This window comes from Miniopterus schreibersii, assembly GCF_964146895.1.
Source record: "Miniopterus schreibersii genome assembly, chromosome: 4".
In the NCBI taxonomy this organism is placed as follows: Eukaryota; Metazoa; Chordata; class Mammalia; order Chiroptera; family Miniopteridae; genus Miniopterus; species Miniopterus schreibersii.
In genome coordinates this window covers 94275477-94296109 of record NC_138105.1, presented here as the reverse complement: position 1 = coordinate 94296109, position 20633 = coordinate 94275477, and the positions used below count along the sequence as shown (strand labels likewise).

At 51.2% G+C, this 20633-nt stretch overlaps 1 protein-coding gene across 1 annotated transcript in view; it reads left to right on the top strand.

The window, feature by feature from the left end:
• SLIT3 (slit guidance ligand 3) overlaps positions 1 to 20633 on the top strand; it is a 528596-nt gene that overhangs the window by 367829 nt on the left and 140134 nt on the right. Inside the window, exon 6 of the mRNA XM_081135280.1 lies at positions 19162 to 19233. Coding sequence (XP_080991406.1) covers positions 19162 to 19233 — 72 coding nt within the window. The remainder of the gene's footprint in view (positions 1 to 19161; positions 19234 to 20633) is intronic.

Below are 20633 nucleotides of genomic sequence, written 5' to 3'. Positions count from 1 at the left end.
GTGCTTTCACATCTGTGAATGTTCGTGGGCACATTCGGACAACCCTAACCATTGCTGCCGGGGAGCAAAGTCCAGAGCTGGAGGGACTGGGGCAGAGGGTATTGCCTTTCGCTCTAGACTCTGACGCTGTCTGAGCTTTCCTTAAACTATTTTTTATTTTATTTTAAATATATCTTTATTGATTTCAGAGAGAGGAAAGGAGAGGGAGAGAGAGAGGTAGAAACATCAGTGATGAGAGGGTCATTGATCGAGCCCACAACCCAGGCATGTGCCCTGACCGGGAATCAAACCCCGATCGCCTGGATCCTAGGTTGATGCTCAACCACCGAGCCACGCCCGGCCGGGCTCTCTGAGCTTTCGTTAATCGTGTGCCTATATTTACATATTATAAACTTGTGGGTTAGAGAAATCCATCTGATCTCGGCCCGGAGACGGGGAACGCACCAGCGCCCCCTCATTCCCTTGCAGGACATGCCGGAGCGCGCCTTTCCTGAGCAAGAACTCAGGACGCAGGAGCCAGCCGCGCCCCACGCCACCTGCCTCTGTCCCAGCTGACTGGAAACTGTGGTCGTTACTACTTGCATAAGTACAACCACACCGACCCCCAGGCCGCCTGGCAGTTTTGAAGGAGGGGAGGAATCATCCGTGTTCCCCCGGCCTCTCCGGGCCCGGCCAGCCCCGCGGCACCTCTCAGGGCACCACCGGCAGCCGGCCCGGCCCCTGGAAAAGGAGTCGGCGGCTCCATCCCCAGGCCGCTCGCCCAAGCAAAGCGTCGGTGAGATCGCGGGCTGGATCTCGCCTCTTCCACTGGGGCCTGTTCAGCTCACACCCCGCAAGGGTTTGCTTGCTTCTTCCCAAAAAGCAAAGACGATTCCGCCCCCAGATTCCAAGGGTGCTCCGGCTCTGTGTGGTCGCTGGAAGAAGCTGGTGCGTTGATTTGCTGGGGAGACACAAATATCGAGTCGTTCTTCAGTTGTCAGGGAAGCCTAACTTTGTGGTGTTGTGAACAGACTACATCTGTTGTAGGTTTGTGAACACTTCCCGTCCCGTAGTGTGGGCGCCTCCTGCCCCGTCCCGTAGTGTGGGCGCCTCCTGCCCCCGTCCCGTAGTGTAGGCGCCTCCTGCCCCATCCCGTAGTATGGGTGCCTCCTGCCCCGTCCCGTAGTGTGGGCGCCTCCTGCCCCGTCCCGTAATGGGGGCGCCTCCTGCCCCGTCCTGTAGTGTGGGCGCCTCCTGCCCCGTCCCGTAGTGTGGGCGCCTCCTGCCCCGTCCCGTAATGGGGGCGCCTCCTGCCCCGTCCCGTAATGGGGGCGCCTCCTGCTCCATCCTGTAGTGTGGGCGCCTCCTGCCCCCATCCTGTTGTGTGGGCGCCTCCTGCCCAGGGGTTTTCTCCTTCACTCCCAGCACCCCAACAGCGAGGAAGGTAAGACCCCAGCGTTCTCTCTGAGGGTCTCCAGCGGTTTGGACAGGAGAGAAACAGATGGGCAGGCGGGCGTAGCTGAGTGACAGTGACTCGAGGACAGTGCAGGGAGAGGACACTGCCAGGCAGCGAAACCTCAATGAACTGTAATGAGTTTCTGAAGTTTTGGGCGCTGGAACTTTAAGACATTTCACGGGGGTTGAAGCAAAAGGGATTTTAAGTTTCCTTCAGCGCCCGCCAGCTCCCTTTGATCTGCCTTTGCTGCCCAGGCCTTACTGTAAATACCCCAAAGGGCTCCTTCCACCCCGTGTCAGCCTGGGCATGCTCTCCAGCTCCCGGGAAAGCACACAGACCACAAAGCCAAGGTTCTCGGCTGTAACCTGCTTCAGAAATGGTCCTTTTTGGTCTCTTTCTAAAGAGAAGGCCTGTCTCTCCCAGTGACATCTCCCGTGGCCCACTAAATGACGTTCTCCCTGCCTCCAGCCAGCCAATGTTAAAAACGGTTCATCTCTGCCCTGTACACAAAAATCCCAGGGCCCCCAACTAGGGGTTCCTGCTTTGACTTTTGGGGGTCTTCCTTTGTGTGTCTCTGAAGTTGAATGGTTGGAATCAGCCCTTGCAGAACAAGGGCTGGCCCTGAACTTGCGTCTGGGCCCACCATGAAGCTGCTCGGCGGCATTTGCACCTAGCCGGCAATTAAGGCGGCCCAGGCACAGTTCGGGAGCCCGCTGTCAGTCATATAATTGGGCCATGGACATGCACATTCTTTCTGCTGGGTTGTTCATGGCAGAAGACGAGCCTGCTCCGTAGACTATCAATCCAAGACCCTTTTCTGGAATCAGCTCCTTAAGGCAATTAGATTTCCTGAAATGAATTCCTTTCTCTGCCCATTTACCACCAAGACTATGAGCTGTGCTTTTATAATAAGTGGTTTGGCTGGCTTGCAGTCCCTCACTCAGCCCCTCCTCTGCGCCTGCTGAATTGAGGACTTGGAATTCGAGGCAGAGACTTACCAAGCTAGGAAGGACCTGAAGGAAGTACGGCCCACACCTCTTTTATAAAAAATGTGGCAATTAAATTTTTCCAGGACTATTCAGACAGTGGGCAGGAGCCGTGACCAAAACGTGGGTCCCTTTGACCTGTGCCTGGGTCTTAATCTACACAGGTGAGCGAGTGGTAACACAGGGAGGGGGGCGCCGTTGGTAGAAAGTTCCCTGTTACTCAGAGTTCTCCTGGAAACGAGAGGCCGACCGTGCTGTGCGGGACCCCCGGGAGCACCAGAGGAAGGGGCCGCAGAGAGGGCCGGGGAGAGCAGGGCAACAGCCTTGGTTGAGGTTTCTTTAACCAAAGCAAGGCAGGGCGGGGTAAACAGAGTGGGCTCGGCTCGTTTGGATAATTCCAGTGGGCCTTGGGGTTAGCAGCTGTGACTAGTTGCCTGAGCCTGGCCCTGGGGTGACTTAGGGAAGGGAAATAATTGCTTGGTGTGTGAGAGTTCGATAAAGGAGGTGGTTGGGGGTATGGACTCCAGACTGGTTGGTTTGTATATGAAAGACAGGCTCACTGCCGAGCTGTTGACTACCTCCAGGAATTAACTAGCTCTGGGAGGGGCAATCTCTCCCCAGGCAGCATCCTCCCCAGATGTCAAACTCTCATAAAATACAGAAAATAAAAAACATGATGGTACACCCCTAAATTCCTGGGACTCCTCAAGTCCTACCTCCTCACCACACTTAAAGGCCAAAATGGGTGGAAAGAACCGAGCTTCCCTGAATTCTAGGGGCATTTCAGACTTGACAAATGCAGCGTAATCTCATTTACCGTCTTAGGTTTTTCTCACCGGCGCATCGTATGTTACTGTCCATCCAACTAGCGTGACCTAGGGGTTCGTGATCGAGTCCTGACTGCTCCGCCCAATGCTGTCCTCGGGTTTTAAGTGGCTCTTCCTCTCTCCAGTCCTCTCTTTCCTCTTCTGTTAAAAACAATGGGCCTGGACCTGATGATCTCTCAGGCTGCTTTGGTTTCATAGTTACAATCACCCAGCGGGCTGAACAATATCACATAGTAGACAATACTGTTAATGACCCAAAAGCAAACAGCGGCGATGCTCTGAAGTTAGGTGAATGGGTAGGTAGGTAGGCCGGGGGCCGTTTCCCAAGAAACCTCAGTGTTACTCTTTGCAATCAGGGCTCAGAAAGTAAGTCCAAGGAGGACAACTGGTTGGGACTGGCAGCCTTGGTTACCCCAGCCCCTTCCCCCGCCACCTCTTCCTACTCCCACTCTCGAACCAACAGAATGGCCCTCTCCTCACACACAGACACACACCCCCCTCCCTAGACTGTTTTTTAAATATGTAAGACGCATAAAATAGCAAATGCTGTCAGACCTCACGTTGGGCAAATACAGGGACAGCCTTTTCAGTCTCGTTGAGGAGTAGTTGTCAGAAACATGCCATTCATTCAGGGCCTCTAAGTGCCCTGTCAGGCTCTAACTTGATTAAAATTGAAAACCACGTTGCTTGAAAACCAAATGCAAAATCGAAATCCCTTTACTCTCTCACACTCTGGAGCCCGGGCTTATGGATTACCCTCAGTTAATTTATGCCATCTTGGTGCCATACATTAATTTTGAATATATTTGTTGAAAATTTCCTGTAGCTTGCATTTACGGTTGTCAAAGGGGCTTTTATCTTGAAAAAGATGGTACTGGTTTTAATTACGATTCTAAATAGCCCCATAACCATTGTGAACCCTGGGTTTACATCATCTTTATGGCAGCTGTGCGATTCCCGCTGCATCGATCTTGCCATTTGTTTCATTACGGCTAATGCAGACCTTTCGTCCAGACACAGTGCTGGGGCCGTGCTCTTCTGGGAGGGGTCCGTATGGACATCCCGGTGGAATCAGACCCCACGCTTCCAGCGCGATGCCGACCGAAGGGAGAGTCGGCTCAGGAAGCGGTGCCAGGGTGGCTGCCCATCACGCACCAAGGCGGTGTTAGCGCTGGCTGGCCCCCCCTTTCCTCTCACCAGATGGGCCCCAACTTCTCCCTTCTGAAGGGGAGATGGCTCCGCTCGCTGCGGCGGGACCCTCGGGTTCCCCCAGCCCAGGCCTCCCTTGCGCTCTGTTGGGAGCACACTCCATGCAGTGGTCACCCCCTTTTACGTTTCACATGCGAATCCCGCACCCCTGCCCGCAGTCTGGCGGAGGGCAAAGGAACCTAAGTGTATTGGGATGTAAGGGCGTCATTTCCTACGCCGGGGTGAATCCCCTGATGTGAGTGCCCACGAAAGGATGCGAGGGACCTAGGAGGGAGAACCGAAACTTTGAGTGGCAAATTTGAGAAGGAATTTTTTAAGGAAAAAAAGTAGAATTTGGGAGCTCGAGCAAGTGTAAGAAGACATCTGCTCCCGCCCATCAGGCGCGGGCTTCCGAAGGCCGGCAGCCGCTGAGGGCGCGAGAAGGCCGCTCCAGGGCCCTGGCGATGAGGCCAGGACGCCAGCTGGCCGAAGTCTGGGTGCTTGAGAAAACAGCACCTTTTTTTTTTAATACTCACCCAAGAACTTGGTCATTGATTTTCAGAGACAGGAAGGGAGAGAGAAAGAGACTGAGAAACATTGATGTGAGAGAGAAACATCGATTGGTTGCCTCCCGCCCGTGCCACAGCCGGGGACTGACCGCAACCCAGTGTGGTCCCTGGCCAGGAGCTGAACCATGGCCTTTCAGTGTACCCCCAGGGTGGTGCTCCAGCCGACCTGCTGGGCAGAAAACTGCCCGAGCCCCGGCCAGGGCAGAAGGCAGCACTTTGGGCCTGGAAGTGAGCATGTCCCCCTCAGGTCCTTGCTTTTCCCAAGCCACGGGTTGTGAGGGAACGCGCCTCAGCTGGGACACAAAAGTCCAACGGTCATTACTGAAGGGGGCAAGGGGCCCATTTCTAAGGCACTTAAGGGGCGAATCTCGGAAAGTCCTAGAAGACTTTCTCTTCCCTTGTGCCTCCCAGGAACCTCTCGGCAGCTCACTTGACTCAAGGGGTCGCCCCAAGTGGCTGTGTCCCCCCGTCCACACTCCCGGTTGGGTTGGTGTCTACCCTTAGCTTTCTGAGACCACAGTAAACATCACCGACTGCTTCTCAAAAGCTGTCTCCCTGACTAATGAGGGGGGGGGGTGCTGTTTCTGACCAGGAAGAGGAGACGTCCCAGGGAGATGAGGCAGAGGGAGCCACAGCAGCCCGGCCCGCCACGTCCAACCCCCCACGCCCAGCAGCTGGGGAGAGCTGGGCTGGCCCCTGGGAGATGCCGCAGGACTCCCCACCCGCCAGGCGTGGCGAGGGCTTCCGAGCGGGCGCGTTCCGCGCAGCCGTCTGGCAGACGTTAATACCACATTTCATTCCTACTTGTGTTTGTTTTTATTAACCTGCTGTTCAAACCTCCAAGGCATTAGAGCATCCCCTTCCTAACTGCTCTCGACAGGGGGAAGCCAGGATTTGCATTCTCAACATACTGCGTTAAAAATAAGATCTGTCTCCTCGATAGTACCTGTAACGACAGAAACGAGAAGGTGCTCGCGTGGATTCACACTCCGCAGCCCTGCGTGGGAGCTGGAGGTTGGCATGGGTGGGGGCCGAGCGACACTGGGGAATCACCTTTGTTTTACTGAAGGGAAATTGCAGTCCAGAGATGCTAGGTCCCACCCCAGCAAGGTCAAAGGTCCCTGTCATTCCACTCCCGAGCAAACTGGTCTTTCTTCCCCACTAAACCAAACCACCTTAGGAAAAAAACTCCACTGCCGCCGGCAAACGAGGCAAAGAGAGTCCCCTGGCTGCCCTGCCCCCAGCGCGGGCCCTCAGCCTGGGTCCTGAGTGTAAGCGCCTCCGGCTTCCCTCTTCTGGAACCGGGGAGGAATCAGAGGCTGGCTCCGGGTTGAGGCAGCCCCTAAGGAGCAGCCGCAGCAACAGAAGCCAGACGCAGTGGCTGAGACAGGCTTGCGGGGGGACGGCCCCTCCCTGGTACCCGGGTGGGGCCGGGCTCAGGGGGCCCCTCTGGCTTCCAGCCCTCCCTCTCTCGTGTTCTTCTGGCCTCTCCCTTCCCGTTCATCTTTTCTGGATTTATTCAGCTCAGGGAGACCAGTGCGACTGCTCCAAGGTGTCCTGTGGGAATTCGGAGATAAACGGTAGGAAAATGACACCCCCCCCCATTTTCACCTGGCCCTCTCCCAGGAGCCTCTCCCAAGGGCTCCCATCGCCCACCCGGCCCAGAGGCCCGGGCAGGGAGGAGTTTCTGGTCAGAGACACTTCTCTCACTGCCCCAAAGCTCACAGCCAGGCCTGCTTTCTGGCCTCCTCAGAGAGGGCAGCCGAAGAGCCAGTCCGAGGAACGGCACAAGGACACTGAGGGCGTCCCTCCCGAGACGCGGCTGCAGGCTGCTGAGCACCCGCGCGGGAGCTCGGACGGGAGCAAGCGCGGCATGAACAACACGAAGGGCGGCCCGGACGGCCGCTTAGTAGTTACGAGTGTCTAATCACTGGGCTGTGTACCTGAAGCTAATATAGTACTGTATGTCCCCTGTAATTAAAAAACAATTTAAATTAAAAAAAAAAAAAAAAAAAAAGAGTGGCTAATCTCACAACATTTTATATTTGGGATTCTAGCAGGTGATTCTCCCCCCCCCCCCCATCAAGTTTAGCACCCTCATTCTCTTTGCTTAAACCAGTTTTATTTTTTCCTGAGTGTGGAGCGATGAGTCGTTTCCCCAAAGCAAGCTAGGAGAGTTTTAAAACTTGCTATAAATAATTCCCAAAAGTAGGCACATTAAATCCCGCCCTGTGTCCCTCCTTCACTCTCGTTGCTCTTCAAGTGCCAAGACACTGCTTTTCACGTCAGACGACTGAGCTTGCTGCCGATGGTGCTGGTGTAGGATCTGGGCCTGGGCATCCCTGCCTTTCCCTGTGATGTCACAGAGAAGTTACCTCACAAGGTGACTCTCTCTCTCTCATAAACGTCTTCCTTGTCACAGAAAGAGTGAGCTCCTCTGTGTTATTGTTTTTTAGGTAAAATTTACATAACAGAATTCACCATTTTAAAGGATGCAGTTCAGTGGCACTTAGTATATTCTCAATGCTGTGCAACCATCATTTTCATCCAGAACATTTCATAGCCCCCCAAAGGAAACCCCGTGTCTTAAAGCAGTCATTCCCCATCTTCTCTTTACCCCCAGTCCCTGGCAACCTCCAATCTGTTTCCTGTTCCTATAGATTACCTGGGTATTTCACATACGTGGAATCATGCAATATGCGGCCTTTCATGTCTGGCCCTTTCATTCAGCATAACGTTTTCAAGGTTCCTCCATGTTGTAGCATGTATCAGTATTTCACCCTTTTCATGGCTGAATAATATTCCATTTTATGTATAGACCACAATTTGTTTAGCCGCCGATGGACATGTGGGTTGCTTCTGCCTTTGGCTGATAAGAATAATGGTGCTAGGAACATGGGTGTACAAGTTTTTGTTCGCACACCTTTTCAGTGCTTTCGGGTAGAATTGCTGGGTCATCAGGTAACTCTGTGTTTTACTTTCTGAGCAACCACCAAGTTATTGTCCACAGCCGCTGCACCATTTTACATTCCCGCCAGCAATGGAGAAGGGTCTCGATTTCTCCGCACCCTTGCCAACATTTGCTTTCCCTCTGTTTGATCATAGCTGTCCTAGTGGGTGCAAAGTACCTCATCGCGACCCCCGAGGGTTTTGCACTGGGCACCTCCTATGTGCCAGGCACTGTGGGGCAGGGGCAGCCACGAGCAAGACATATCCTACCCCTGCCCACCTGTTGTGGAAGCGTCCAAGCAACCGTTACTCGCTGAAAGTAATAGTACCGCCCAGGAAGCTGCCTTTTCCGGGCTGTTTCAGCTCTGCCATGAGCTGGATTGAATATAGTCTCAGCACTGCCCATGGGCTGAGTCTCGATGGGCCTTTTCTCCGCAGTTAATTACAGGGGCCTTGATATCCCCCTTCCACCAAGCTTAGCACACACTTTAATTAGCTTCTGCTACCACAAAGGTAGCTTTGAGTGATGCCTTGCTAGCGGCCGCTGACCCCGCAAATCCTCGTGCACGATCTGGTTCCCGCGGCCCAGTCGTTTCAGGGCCCGTGGCTTGTAAGACACCTTTGGAAGACAAGCCTGTGTCACCAGGGGAAGCCGTGCCCAAGAAGGACTGACTGACCGCCACGTGCCTGGAGCAAAGAGAGCCATTTTCCCTGGAGTGCCTCTCCCCTGCTCAAGAAAGCACTGTGCTGCCCAGCCTGGTCAGGGGGCCACCCTTCATGTCCCAGTGGGTGGCCAGTCATCTCCTGCCCCTACCTGTCATCCCAGCAGCTGGAACTATTATCAGCCAGCTTCCCCCAGTGATCCCAGGAAAGTCAAGTGTCCTGGGAATCCCAGGGAATCTGATGGAGAGACACACGGGATGGTGAGGGGACATTGTGGGGTCTACTGTCCTCCCCTACCATCTCCTGGGCAAGATTCCTTGCAAGCCAGTGAAAGCAGTGAGGTCCCAGCGACAAGCACCAAGGCAGAACCTGGTGACTTTTCTCACCAGATCCTTCCCAAGTTACGATAACTGAGTTAAGACCACGATGTAATTATATTATCGTTTCCCCATCTCTGTCCTTGGAAAGTCAGAGACAGATGGGGTAACACGGAGGGCAAGCCCTGAGACTCTCGGGTCAGGAGCACAGATTCGAAACCTGACTATCTGGTGTGTTGGCTGAGTTCTCTTGATGTTGCTACGCAACCTCTCTGAGCCTTGGTTTCCTCATTTATTTGAAACTAGTCCTACTGCTGTGAAATAAGTGCCTTAATGGACAGATGCCCCAAGGGCCAGGAGGGTTTGGAGAGAGGGGCTCCTCTTGCCGGAGTGTGTACAGGAAAGAGCCGTAGAGGACGTGGCCTCCGAGGAGGGCCATGATGGATGGGAAGGGATCCCACAAACCGAAGAGGAGAGGCCCGGCCGGCCTAAGTGAGTCGTGGAACATGCAAGTCCTTGGTACATCCACAGGTTGCATGGAGGGGTGTGGCCAGCGCCGTGCTGAGGAGGCCGGCTGCCTAAGAGAAGCAGCATCGCCTGTGGTCACCCCACGCGTGACGGGCCTGGGCTCAGAGCCGAGCTCAGAGGTGCAGCTCTCAGCGGAGCTCTCACGTACCCTTTCTGTGAACTAGGGATGGTGCTGTTGTGAACCCAGAGGAGATAAGGCATTGAAGACGCTCAGCTCAGTACTTGATGACCTAGAAATGGTAACTAGATACTATGTGCAGTTGTTAGTGTGATTGCGTTATGGTTGTTACAGTGTACACTGTAGGGCATCGCTGGAGGCTTCTGGACAGAGGGAGGAGTGTGAAGATTAAGAAATCACGCACCACAGATGAGGCACTTGACTATTTTAGGTGTTCGATACATTACATTGATTGCTGATTGATTGAAAATGACCACCAAGAAATGGGGTTAAATTCTTCAATTACTCTCCTTAGTGGTTCTCGCCTGTGAATATGGGCCCGTTAGCACCATTCCTCCAGGAGAAGAAAAATCCGTATTTTGTGTAGGGTTTGGATGGCTTCTCATATTTCAGTCTCACATCGACTGGAGAAGTACCAGACGCATGTGAGTCGGAACGGCTGCCCTGAGCTCAGAAAGCATACGCTGAACTTCTCAAATAATGGATTCCTTGGTCTGGGGCGGAAGAAGAGGGGATAAAGGGATCATCTCAAATCCCAGAGAGATCTAAGTAAGATGAACAGGAACTTTTCCTTGAGAATCTCATAAGGATTTGACCTCAGGCCACATAGCTACAGAGCCGAAAGAGACTTTAGAGATTATGTAAAATGAATTCCTACTTTTATTATTGTTTATTTCAAAGCAGAGAAAATTAAGCCCTGCCACAAGCACATTTCAGAGCACAAGCATTTCATTACTTTCATGCTCAAAACTTCCTTCTGGGTGAAGTGTTATCATGTCCATTTTACAGGTGGAGAAAGTGAGACTTGGGGGCATGGGAGGCGTCTCAGCCCATTCGGGCTGCTGTAACAAAAATACCCCAAAATACCACACGCTGGGTAGCTTATACACAGCAGAATGTTACTCCTCACAGTTCTGAAGTCTGGAAAGTCCAAGGTCAAGGCACTGACAGATCCTGTCTGCTGAGGGCCTGCTTCCTAGAGAGATGTCTTTTCCCTGTAACGGCACACAGTGAAGGGGCCTCTTTTCTAAGGGCATGAACCCCATTCTTGAGGACTCACTCTGCCTTCGTGACCTGATCACCTCCCTAAGGTACCAGCTCCTAATGCAATCACCTTGCGAAACAGGTTCCAACATATAAATCTGGGGGGATACAAACATTCAGTCTTTAGTATTCTGCCCCTCCCCCTCCCAATTCATGTTCTTCTCACATGCAAATGCGTTCATTCCATCCCAATAGATCCCAACTCATTCCAGCACCCACTTAAAAGTCTAAAGTCCAAAGTGACATCTAAATCTCATCTCAGTCGGGTATGGATGAGAGTCAGGGTGTATTCTTTCCAAGGCAGATTGTTCTCCGGCTGTCAGCCTGTGCTTCCAAAACACAATGGGGGGGGGGGGGGGACAGGCCCTGGACGGACGCTGCCATTCGAGAGGGAGAAATAGGGAAGAAAGAAGGAATGACAGGTCCCGAGCAGGCCCAAAAACCCTAAGGCTCGAACGACCTCTGACCCGATGCTCCGCCCTCCGGATCACAGGGGCAGATGTGAATCACTGTGTTCACGCAGATACAAATGTGCAGGAGCCACAGTGTTCCCTTTATAAAGTGGTTACAAACGAGAGCCTCCAAAAGGTTGGTGTGGGTTGGAAATGAGAGTAAATTCAAGAAAGTCAGTCTTCCGTTTCTGCAGGAGAGAGCCACATGATTCTCGTAAAGGGAAACAAAGGTCTCTTGGTTTTAGGAGGCCGTCCCCACCCTCCTGGGGCATGCGCCCCCGCCCCCCCACCCCGCACTGTCAAAGGGATCAGGGACTTCAGCCCAGCTGAGCGCCTGCTGCTCCCGATCCTGTATCTGAATGGAAACCAGCATCCGGCTCCGACGCGGTGGCTGTTTCAGTCCAGGAAGAAACTCTCCTCCGGCTGCTGCTTCTTGGTCGTACTCACACGGCTAGAGTCCAAAGGGGAAATTTCTGAAACCCCCATGAGGGTGAAAACATTTATAAACTCACTACAGTTTGTGCTGGTTGATTTTTAAAAAAAGAAAAAATACAAAGGAGTGAAAAACAGAGACATGGGAGATAACTTTCAGGCCCATCAAGAGAAGCACATTCTGTCTTCGGGTGTCGCTCTCACCCCTCCCCTGTGCCAGGGAGGAGCCCCAGATGGGTATCGCGCAAGAGTGTAACTAGGGAAACCAGAAGCCTGCCCCAATCGCTATGGAGACAGACTTTTATTTGTTTGGCCTCTTGAGCATTCATGGCATTTTCAAGGCCTCAGAGTAAAACACAGTGCTTGTTACAAAGAAACAAGTTCACTCCCCATGAGGAAGGTAGAGAAACGCACAAAGAGCCTGCCGGCTGCGTTCAGGGCTCCCACCAGCCCAGTGGCAGGTGGGCCTGCAAAGGGACAGCCCGTCTTCCAGTAGATGGGCGAGGAGCCTTTCGGGGTTCACGGAACTGAAGGCTGAGTCTGCGAATCATTTTCAAGTTTAGGGACACTGAGGAAGGAAGGTGAGCTGAGAATCTGTTTCCAATGGAGTCGGCTCTGGGGTGTCAAGAGGTGAACGAACATCGCAGTCGGCCGAGGGCTGATGAGTTTCCCAGGGCCGGACTCAGATGCTCTGATGCTAAAACAGGGAAGGTGCCAGGCGGACCCCGGCAAGCTGGACGTCCCAGGTCGACACAAGAAAAAAAATGGATTTAAGGCAAGCAGGCCTCGGAACCTGAGAGCACAGTTTGCAATCAGTAACCAAGTTTCGTTGGTCCCTTGATCTAAAAGTTTCTGGGAAACAAATGAAGCTCTCTTATCATGAAAATGGGGTGTTCTCGTCTGATTTGCGTTTTTTGGTTGGTTAGTTTTTGTCGTTGTTGTTTTATCTAGAAATGCTAGAAATTCGTTTCAAATTGAAACTCAACTAAATTAAACGAGAGCTCCGCTCCTTCCGAGCAATCTCCTCCTCCGTGCTGAGTGCTAAAGCGGTTTGCAGGGACCCTGCCCCTGCATTTTTCAGCACAAGTTCATTTCCCAAATCCCCCAACAAACCGGAAACGATGTAAACACAGAAGGGGAGCCACCGTGTTCCCCAGCGATGTGTGGCACACCCCTTTCTTCTCCAGGCCCTGGCCGCCTCTTCGGTGCTAATCCATCATCTGTGTTTGCGTCTCGCAGAGCTCCCTGTCCCAAGCATCTACAGGAGTGGATACAGCTCTTCCCCTGCTGAGAACTTGCATGCGCCCGACAGTAATATGATATATACTAAATGAAGGTATTACCGGAGCCGAGCGGCACAGTGCGCGTAACGACGCTTGTTAAAATAGAGTCATGCTTCAGTTTTTAACTAAGTCTCGGCAGGCTGTCCTGACCTGAGAGCTTAATTAACCTAGGACTCTGTCCTTTACAAAGTAGGTCTGGCTGGTTGAAGCCTGTAGATCGCTAACAATCACTTGATTATCTGAATAAATCTGTAAATGTGACCGGATACAGGTGCATTACATTTTGGCAGTCAACCATCACTTACTTTACCTATTTTGTAACGTGTATCTGCATTTACGTGCACACGATAGGGTGAGATCACGTGTGATTATTGTGTAGGAAAAATAGGCATAAAGTCGTCGGTTCTACAGACAGGAATCCTTGGGGAAACATAAATAATTCATGGATCAGTAAACATATCTAGGAGCATGTATTCTTGGGTCTGGCGGGCAAGTGTACAAAATGTATAAAATAACAGATTCACCTCTTTTCTTTTTGTTACCCATTTGAGATGCCGTTTTCATGCAGAATTACAGTCGCTCCTTAATGATGAGAAGTAGTGACAATTCATTAGCAGACTACGGCTCAGATCAAGTGTCTGATTTGCCTACAAAGTGTGACCAGTGCTCAATTATAGGGAGTGTATCCATTGCTTTTGAACATATTTTTTTTTCCTTTTGCCAGTTAAAATAACCTTGATTTTGTTTTTGTTTTTCTTTTGAAGACCCCAGCCAGCAGCAGATAAATGCTTCTATAATTTACTCTTCAATAATGATTTTTTTAGAACACGTTAAACTGTCATAAAAAACACACACACAACGTTCAGAATTGCTACTAGGTGTCTTGTTTTCTGCTTAAACGACATTTGGATAATGGGGGCGAAAAGAAACAGCTGGTCAAGGCTACTTCATGTTTTGTCTTCTGGCCTGTTTTAAAAAAGTAGGACTTCCCCGGGTATTTTTTTAAAACATTATTACATTCTATTTCTTTTCAACATAGAAAAAGAAATAAACATCAGATATGTATCTATATGAACATATATATTTCATCAAAAACAAACTCAAATTAGTTTAGTTTTTAGAATTATTTTACACCTTTTATGATCACGGAGATGTAAAAACCGTAGGTGGTAACCTCCTTCCAGATATTTTCAGAGGGTGTCTCACACTTCTTTCTCCACCCCGGGGACCTGATACAGTGTGAACACCTAATAGGACTCAATGGCTCTCATGGGTAATTAATGGATGGATTCTGGGACCACGGGCTTGCTCTGGATTCCCAGTAAGGCTTCCCTCGCGAATTCCATGCAGAAGTCCTTCCATTTATCTGTACATTTTGTGTAGATCGTTTCACTCAGCAATTAGCCAACTGTGTAACTCCCAAGGGTGCTGAACCTTAGCTACTTCTCTCATTTAGCATGAGCAGGACCGCAGGGGCTCTAGCTGCCGACCCAGAGAGAAATGCTGCCCCTGGGTTTGGGCCCGGGGGACAGCGCGCTGGGGCTAAGTTCAACCACCCATGGGCCAAGATGCCTGGGGGCCCTGGAGCATCCGGGTGAGAGGCAAACATCTGGGTGGATGTGCTCTGGTATGTAGACCTTGCTTATAGATAACTAGTTGGGAATTCTACTTTTCTTTCAGATCTTCAAAGCCCATTTCTGGAGATTTCTATTTTCAAGGTGTTTCTCATGGGGCCTCAGGTCACATCATTGAAATCCTGGGATTTTCTTTCTTCCCTTGTGGTGGTGGTGGTTGGGAGATGGGTAGATTGCTTTTAATCTCGTCATCAGGTTTCTTTAAATACTCAGAAACCTAAGCATATACGTTCTTTTTTACAGGCAAAAGGAAAGAAACCATTATTTGTACAGTTGATCCTGGAAAATATATGGAGTTTGTATGATGCTGTCTTTTAAATGCTGTCTTTTATAGGTTAAAAACTCTTTTTAAGGATTTAGATATACTTTAAATTTTTGAACCACAAAAATAGGTCTGTCCTGCCTCGGCTACGAAATTTGAAACTGTGATAGAAAGAGACGAGCCGTGCTAACAGTGTGCGTGCGTATGAAAGGGAATTCTTCCAGAGGCGCTGTCTCCCCGTCTGCTGTGCTTGGCGTTTATTTTGAGCCCTCGCTCACGCTGGCTTTTTTTTCTGACTTGTTTATATTCTCAGAGTATGAAAATACAGTAGCCAGGAGGCTCCTCCCTGGGAGTCCGCCTGTGGCTCTCGTCTGAGGACTCCTCTCTAAATGGACTCCGGTATCATTTTAGCTCTCACGTTGTTTGCCGAAATCTGAGCTGCCCAGGGAAATTAGAGCAGTTAATTTAATATCAGGGACGTTTTGGGGCTTCTGGGCTTATTCACAGGCAGGAGAGTGTAAATCACATCGAATGTTCTGTATAAAGCAAAGGACAATAAATGCTGCCTCCAAAAAAGAGCCAGCCTGCCCTCCATGCTCCGCCCTCCTCTCCTCACCTTCACCCTGAGCCCCTGGAAACCTTGCTTTACTCCAGGTGTCCTCCCCAGATGGTCCCCAGCACCCCATGTGGTCGTTGTGTATTAGCCGTAGTAGGGCCATAGGGTCACAGCCAGCATGGTGTGGCTCACAGGGTGGACTCTCCCCCATACAGTTCGCACCCAGCCCTGCCACACTTTCAGAAGAAGGACTCATCCCACAGCCACGCGTGGCCCCGTGGCGTTGCCAGGACTGCTCTGGGCACTGGCGTCGGTTATCTTGTGTGTTAAGAAGGAAGGAGTGAGCATCCGAGTGAAGCGCACCCCTTACTGCGGAGGGAAAATGGGAAGAGTGAGATGGGCCTCCTGCGCCGGCCAGCGCTCCGTGCCTGTCTCCAAAGCTCCCTTTGAACAGCCTCCTGAGTGACAGGGTTTTGGGCGGAGTGGCTGCCCCGCTGTTTTGATTTGTTTTGGAGAGGATCTTTGAAAAAGGCACAGTACGGACCTTTGACCCAAGAGCTCAGAACACACATCGGCGGCGACCCCCATCAATCCCCCTGAGCTCACGGCGAAGTCAACTGCTTTGGCCTCAGCTCCGGAAGGTTCTGTGTGTTCAGCGGCGCTCCGCTCCCAGCACCCTCACGGAGATGCCACGCTTGCGTTTAGGTCGCCTCCCCTCCCCTGAGCTTCGGGGCCAGTGTCTGTGGGTCTGAGGAATTTTTGAAAGAAGAAGAAACCCTGTCTGAGCCAGTGAGTGCTCGCTTCGCTTTAGGGGCCCAGCTTCTTTACAGGAAATAACGGCGATGACGGCAGACCCCTGATGAACTTTTTACAAATACCCAGGCGCTTAGTGCCGTGGATCACACAGGGCGTCCCCCAAAACTGTACACACACTTTAACAGCTGACAGCTCAATTTTGAAAAGAACATGTGTTTTAATAAACACCGCCTTTATAATTACTCAAAGTGTGTGTATGTATATTTTTGGGACACCCTGTATAATAGCTGGGAAGTAACGTGGGTTTTTGTTTGCTCACCCGGACCCTGGTGCACCCTGCGCCCCGTAGGCTTCGATCATGCTCGATCTATCTTGGGAGTGAATCTGGCGACGGAGGCCGTAGGCTGTTTATCTGTGGTCAGCAGGAAAGGAGACCATCTTGGTTACAGAAAATAAATGTCTTCTAGAAAACCACACTAAAGCATAAATATTTTAAATTTTGATATGCTTTGCATGTTCTAAATTGGTCTATAAAATACATACACAGGGATGCTTATGTTAAAGCCGGGTTTTCCCGTTAGTAATAAACAACCGGGCGTCAACTTGCACCACCCACTGAAAATTTTACACATGGCGTAATTGATGATGTATTGGACTCCTGCTTTTAGCCCGCGGTGACCGCGGTTCGCTCAGACTCTGCATCCCCACCACTGCGGTGGCCGGGGTTGCAGGCCTCCGGTGGGTGGGACCCTGCGCAGTGGATTTTTTATCTTTTCCACGTCTCCTTTCCTACACCCTTTATCATCTCTTTCTAACACTCTGTCTTTTTTCCCTCTCTTTTTTTCTATGAGTTTCTCTTCTCCCCGGCAACTGTATTATTTCCATGTAAAATTCTAGGCATTTATACGTTTAGAGTATCCTCTTTGGTTTCTAGTGCTCTCAAAAAAAAAAAAAAAAAGAAGAAAGAAAAAGAATAGAAAAGTCTTCACAAATCCAGCCAATAAATAATATTCTAATAGCAGGGACCTCGCTAAAATGTCCGCACAAAAGTGGACATACCACAAACGGCCATCTCTACACACCGCCCGGCCTTCCCAGTCTGATGATTTAGATACTCTCCTCCTTAGGAGGCTGGTGCCATTTTTGCCGAATTCAGCATGTTCATTGAGTAATTTCTCGGAGCCAAAAAGCCAGCTCCACTGCATTTCTGCTTGGTAAGGTCCGGTGGCCTTGGCGTGGGGCAGGCGTTGTTGATTCATCGGCCCTTAAACTGATGATAAATCTAGAAGCCGGGCGGCAGTGCTGGGCTCCCTTAATAGAACCTGTGCAGGAAATCGGTGGCCGCCACTTACGGGAAATCTACGGAAAGGACGCTCGGTAAACTCACGTTAGGAGCGGCTCCAGGAGAGCTGGGGGTAGAGGGAACCCCGAGATGCCACGTGAGGGGGCATCAGCAAGAACTCTGAGCACTACGTACAGAGCTCGTCGACCTAAAGAGTGCTTCTGCTTCTCGAGATACCGTTTTCTGTTTATTTTTAAATTCTAAACGCCTAGTGTCTTGTACCATGAGCATCTATTGAGATGATTCAGTTCCTCGTCATATCGTGGCAAAGCCCATCTGCCGCAATGCACTGATCACTCTAATTGGATGTATTTCACTCACCTTCATTCACACAATCCCACATCCATATTTTTTTCAACAATAATAGTATTTTCATTTTAATTCCGCCTTTAGCAAAATGTGAAACACTCCATGAGGTTCCCCAATGCAGCTTTGACACGTCCTTTGCGGAGAGTTGTCTTGGGTTAGATTCGCGCAAGTTACAAATGAAAATTACAGCATCGAGAGATCCCTCTCCCTGAGAGGGGCTGATTTTTTTTCTGAGTCAAAGGGAAGAAAAAAGTCTATAAGGGAGTTTTCGGCACAGCCATACTTCTTTTGGCCATCCCCCTGCCCCCAAAGACCATGGTGTGTTCTGCTCACAAAATACAGTCCACAATCTGGTGTCAATACCATTTTCTGTATAGTATCTTTCTTTAGAAATCAAGTGAGTCATCTAATGTATGACATTTAAGTTGGGATGTGATCACAGTAAACACCCTCACTTACACATCAGATGTTATTTTGATTTGGAGATCACGGTGTCTGTTTGTTATCTCCCAACTAAAATTCCTCAGTCCCCAAATAGCCTGTATCTCTTTACTTTAAAAGACATCATTTTCATGCTCAGAAGATGGGAAGGGAGGGAGAAGGGAGTCCTGAAACGGGTGCATTTAATCTTCCCCAATTTAAATGTAAGCGGTCCGCCGTGCAGGCAATAACGGTATTCCCTCCCTCTCCCCCCATCGGGAGCGCTTCCATCCATGGGTTTCCCTAATGTTGACGATGGTGGGTGCAGTTTGAGGGAATCTGTATTTATTCAGAAAAATGCTTCAATCGAATGACCTACCAGATGGGCCCCGCAACAAAGCACAGAGGCATCAAACCACCACAGACATTTGGTGCTTAGAATAATAAAAAGACTATAAAATTAGATTAGTTGAGTCTAATTTGGGATTGGTATATTCCCCACGCACCCTCGCCGCTCCTGGGCAGATAAAGCCCTGAGATTTAGCGCTGTGTCAGAAGACTGCCACTTCCAGTAAAAGGGAGCCGGCAGAGGGAGAGAGGGAAGAAAGCATTCTGGGAGGTCTCGGAGGGCAGAGCAGTGACCTCCAATGATTTACAGGCCTTTAGCTTAATGAAATTGTTTCAGTGACATGACGGTAAGAGCTCGTAATGGATTGGATGCCCTAATGTAATGAAATTACTCCCTTCTGCCTAAAAAAAAAAAAAAAAAAAAAATGCGCAATTAATATTTACTGAGACCTGACAGCCTTCGGTGCGCTCGTCTGTGTAGTTCTCTCAGACAGTCAGAGAGGAGAGACGGAGCAGCGTGGCAGACGGGCTGGCTCTGCGGGAGCTCCTGGCGGGGACGAGCAGAGCCTGCAAGGGGTGGAGGGACAGGCGCTCGCTCGCTCGGCGGCCGGGGACGCCCGGCCCGCCGCCCGGCTCGTCGCTGCCCCCACTCAGCCTTCACGCTCTCCCCTTGCTTTCCACAGGCAACTGGACAACAACCACATCAGCTGCATTGAAGATGGAGCCTTCCGAGCGCTGCGCGACCTGGAGATCCTGTGAGTTGATTTTGCGGCCGCTGCCTTGTGTGCGTGTGCGTGTCCGTGTGAGGTGCGGAGAGGGGGAGCGTGTGTGCAGGGGGCTCCGCGCGGGCGCCTTTCTGGGGCTGCTGCTGCAGTGCTATTAAAAATTGGGGAACTGGGAGCTCCCTCCGGCTCACCTTGGCCAAAGTGTTTGCAGGCGGCAAAGTGTGATCTCTCACCTCCCGCAAACTGGGGCTCCTGCTAATGAAGTCTCCGTTGAGCCCTTTCCTCCCCGATGCTCCCACGGTGTTTGTTGCTGGGGGAAACAGATGGGCTGGAGCGGCCCCCGGCACCCGCCAGCCTGCCGGTGCGTTCCGGGGAGGCTGTCTGAGCGTGGGCATCAGGAGATGGGTTCCAGGTCTGGGAGACCACAGAGGGTAGCACCAGGGGGTCAGCTGGGAATCGCCCAGAATCCAAAAGGGACCTTGGCACAGGACTGGGGTTGGCCGCACAGCCAGGTGAAGTCCAGCCATTGCCGTTGCTGCTGGACTCTCACCGCAGGTTTAAATCCAAACTTTAAGCAGCAACCTTAACGTGGGGGGGGGGGGGCGAGAGGAAGGGCACCCCTCCCCAGAATCCCACTCTGTGCCTTCTCTAGAAACCGGGAGCTGCTGTTCTGCATTTTCAAGTGGGTCTAGCTCAGGACACCTGACTTCCAGGGGGAAGTCAGCTAGGAGTCATCTTGGGGTCATTCCAACTAAAGTTGAATCGTGTAAGAAAACATTGTGATTGTTCTCACCCCACGCGACACTTCTCGCTGTCCCCGATTTGGGGGAAGCTGTAGAGGAAGGCAGTAAAGCCCAGCAGAACTTGTGTCATGAGACGCCGCCAGGGTCAGTCCCGACTCAGCTCCTAATTAGCTGCATGACCTTGGCCGAGTCCCTTCCGCGCCGGAAGCCTAAGTTTTCTCATTTGGAAAATGAAGGGTTTGGTTGCTCTGTCTTGGGGGTAACTTGTCTGTTCCAAGTTCTATAATTGCTTGGTTCTAAAAATAACTCTGATGGTACAGTCCCACCCTGTGAACGCTAAGTGTGGGGTTTGTTGAGCATCCCCCCGAAAATATAAAATTACGTAGTCACCAGGTCGCATATCACTGACTCCCGGGAGAATGAATAAATGCCAGACACATATATGAATGAATATATTAAGATGTCCCTTCCCACACAAGAGAAGGAGCACACGGACCCCCCTTCACCTGGCCCGCAGACAGCAGCTCCAGCTGGAGAGAGCCTCTCGGCCACGCGCAGGGGGAAGGTGATTCCGAGTGGAATCACGGGAGGTGACGGGGGTGCTGATGCTGCAGCTGCTGGAAATCTGATGAAAGCTGAGCATCCCCAGGACAGAGGAGACAGGACCACAGCCGGGGAGGGCAGGCC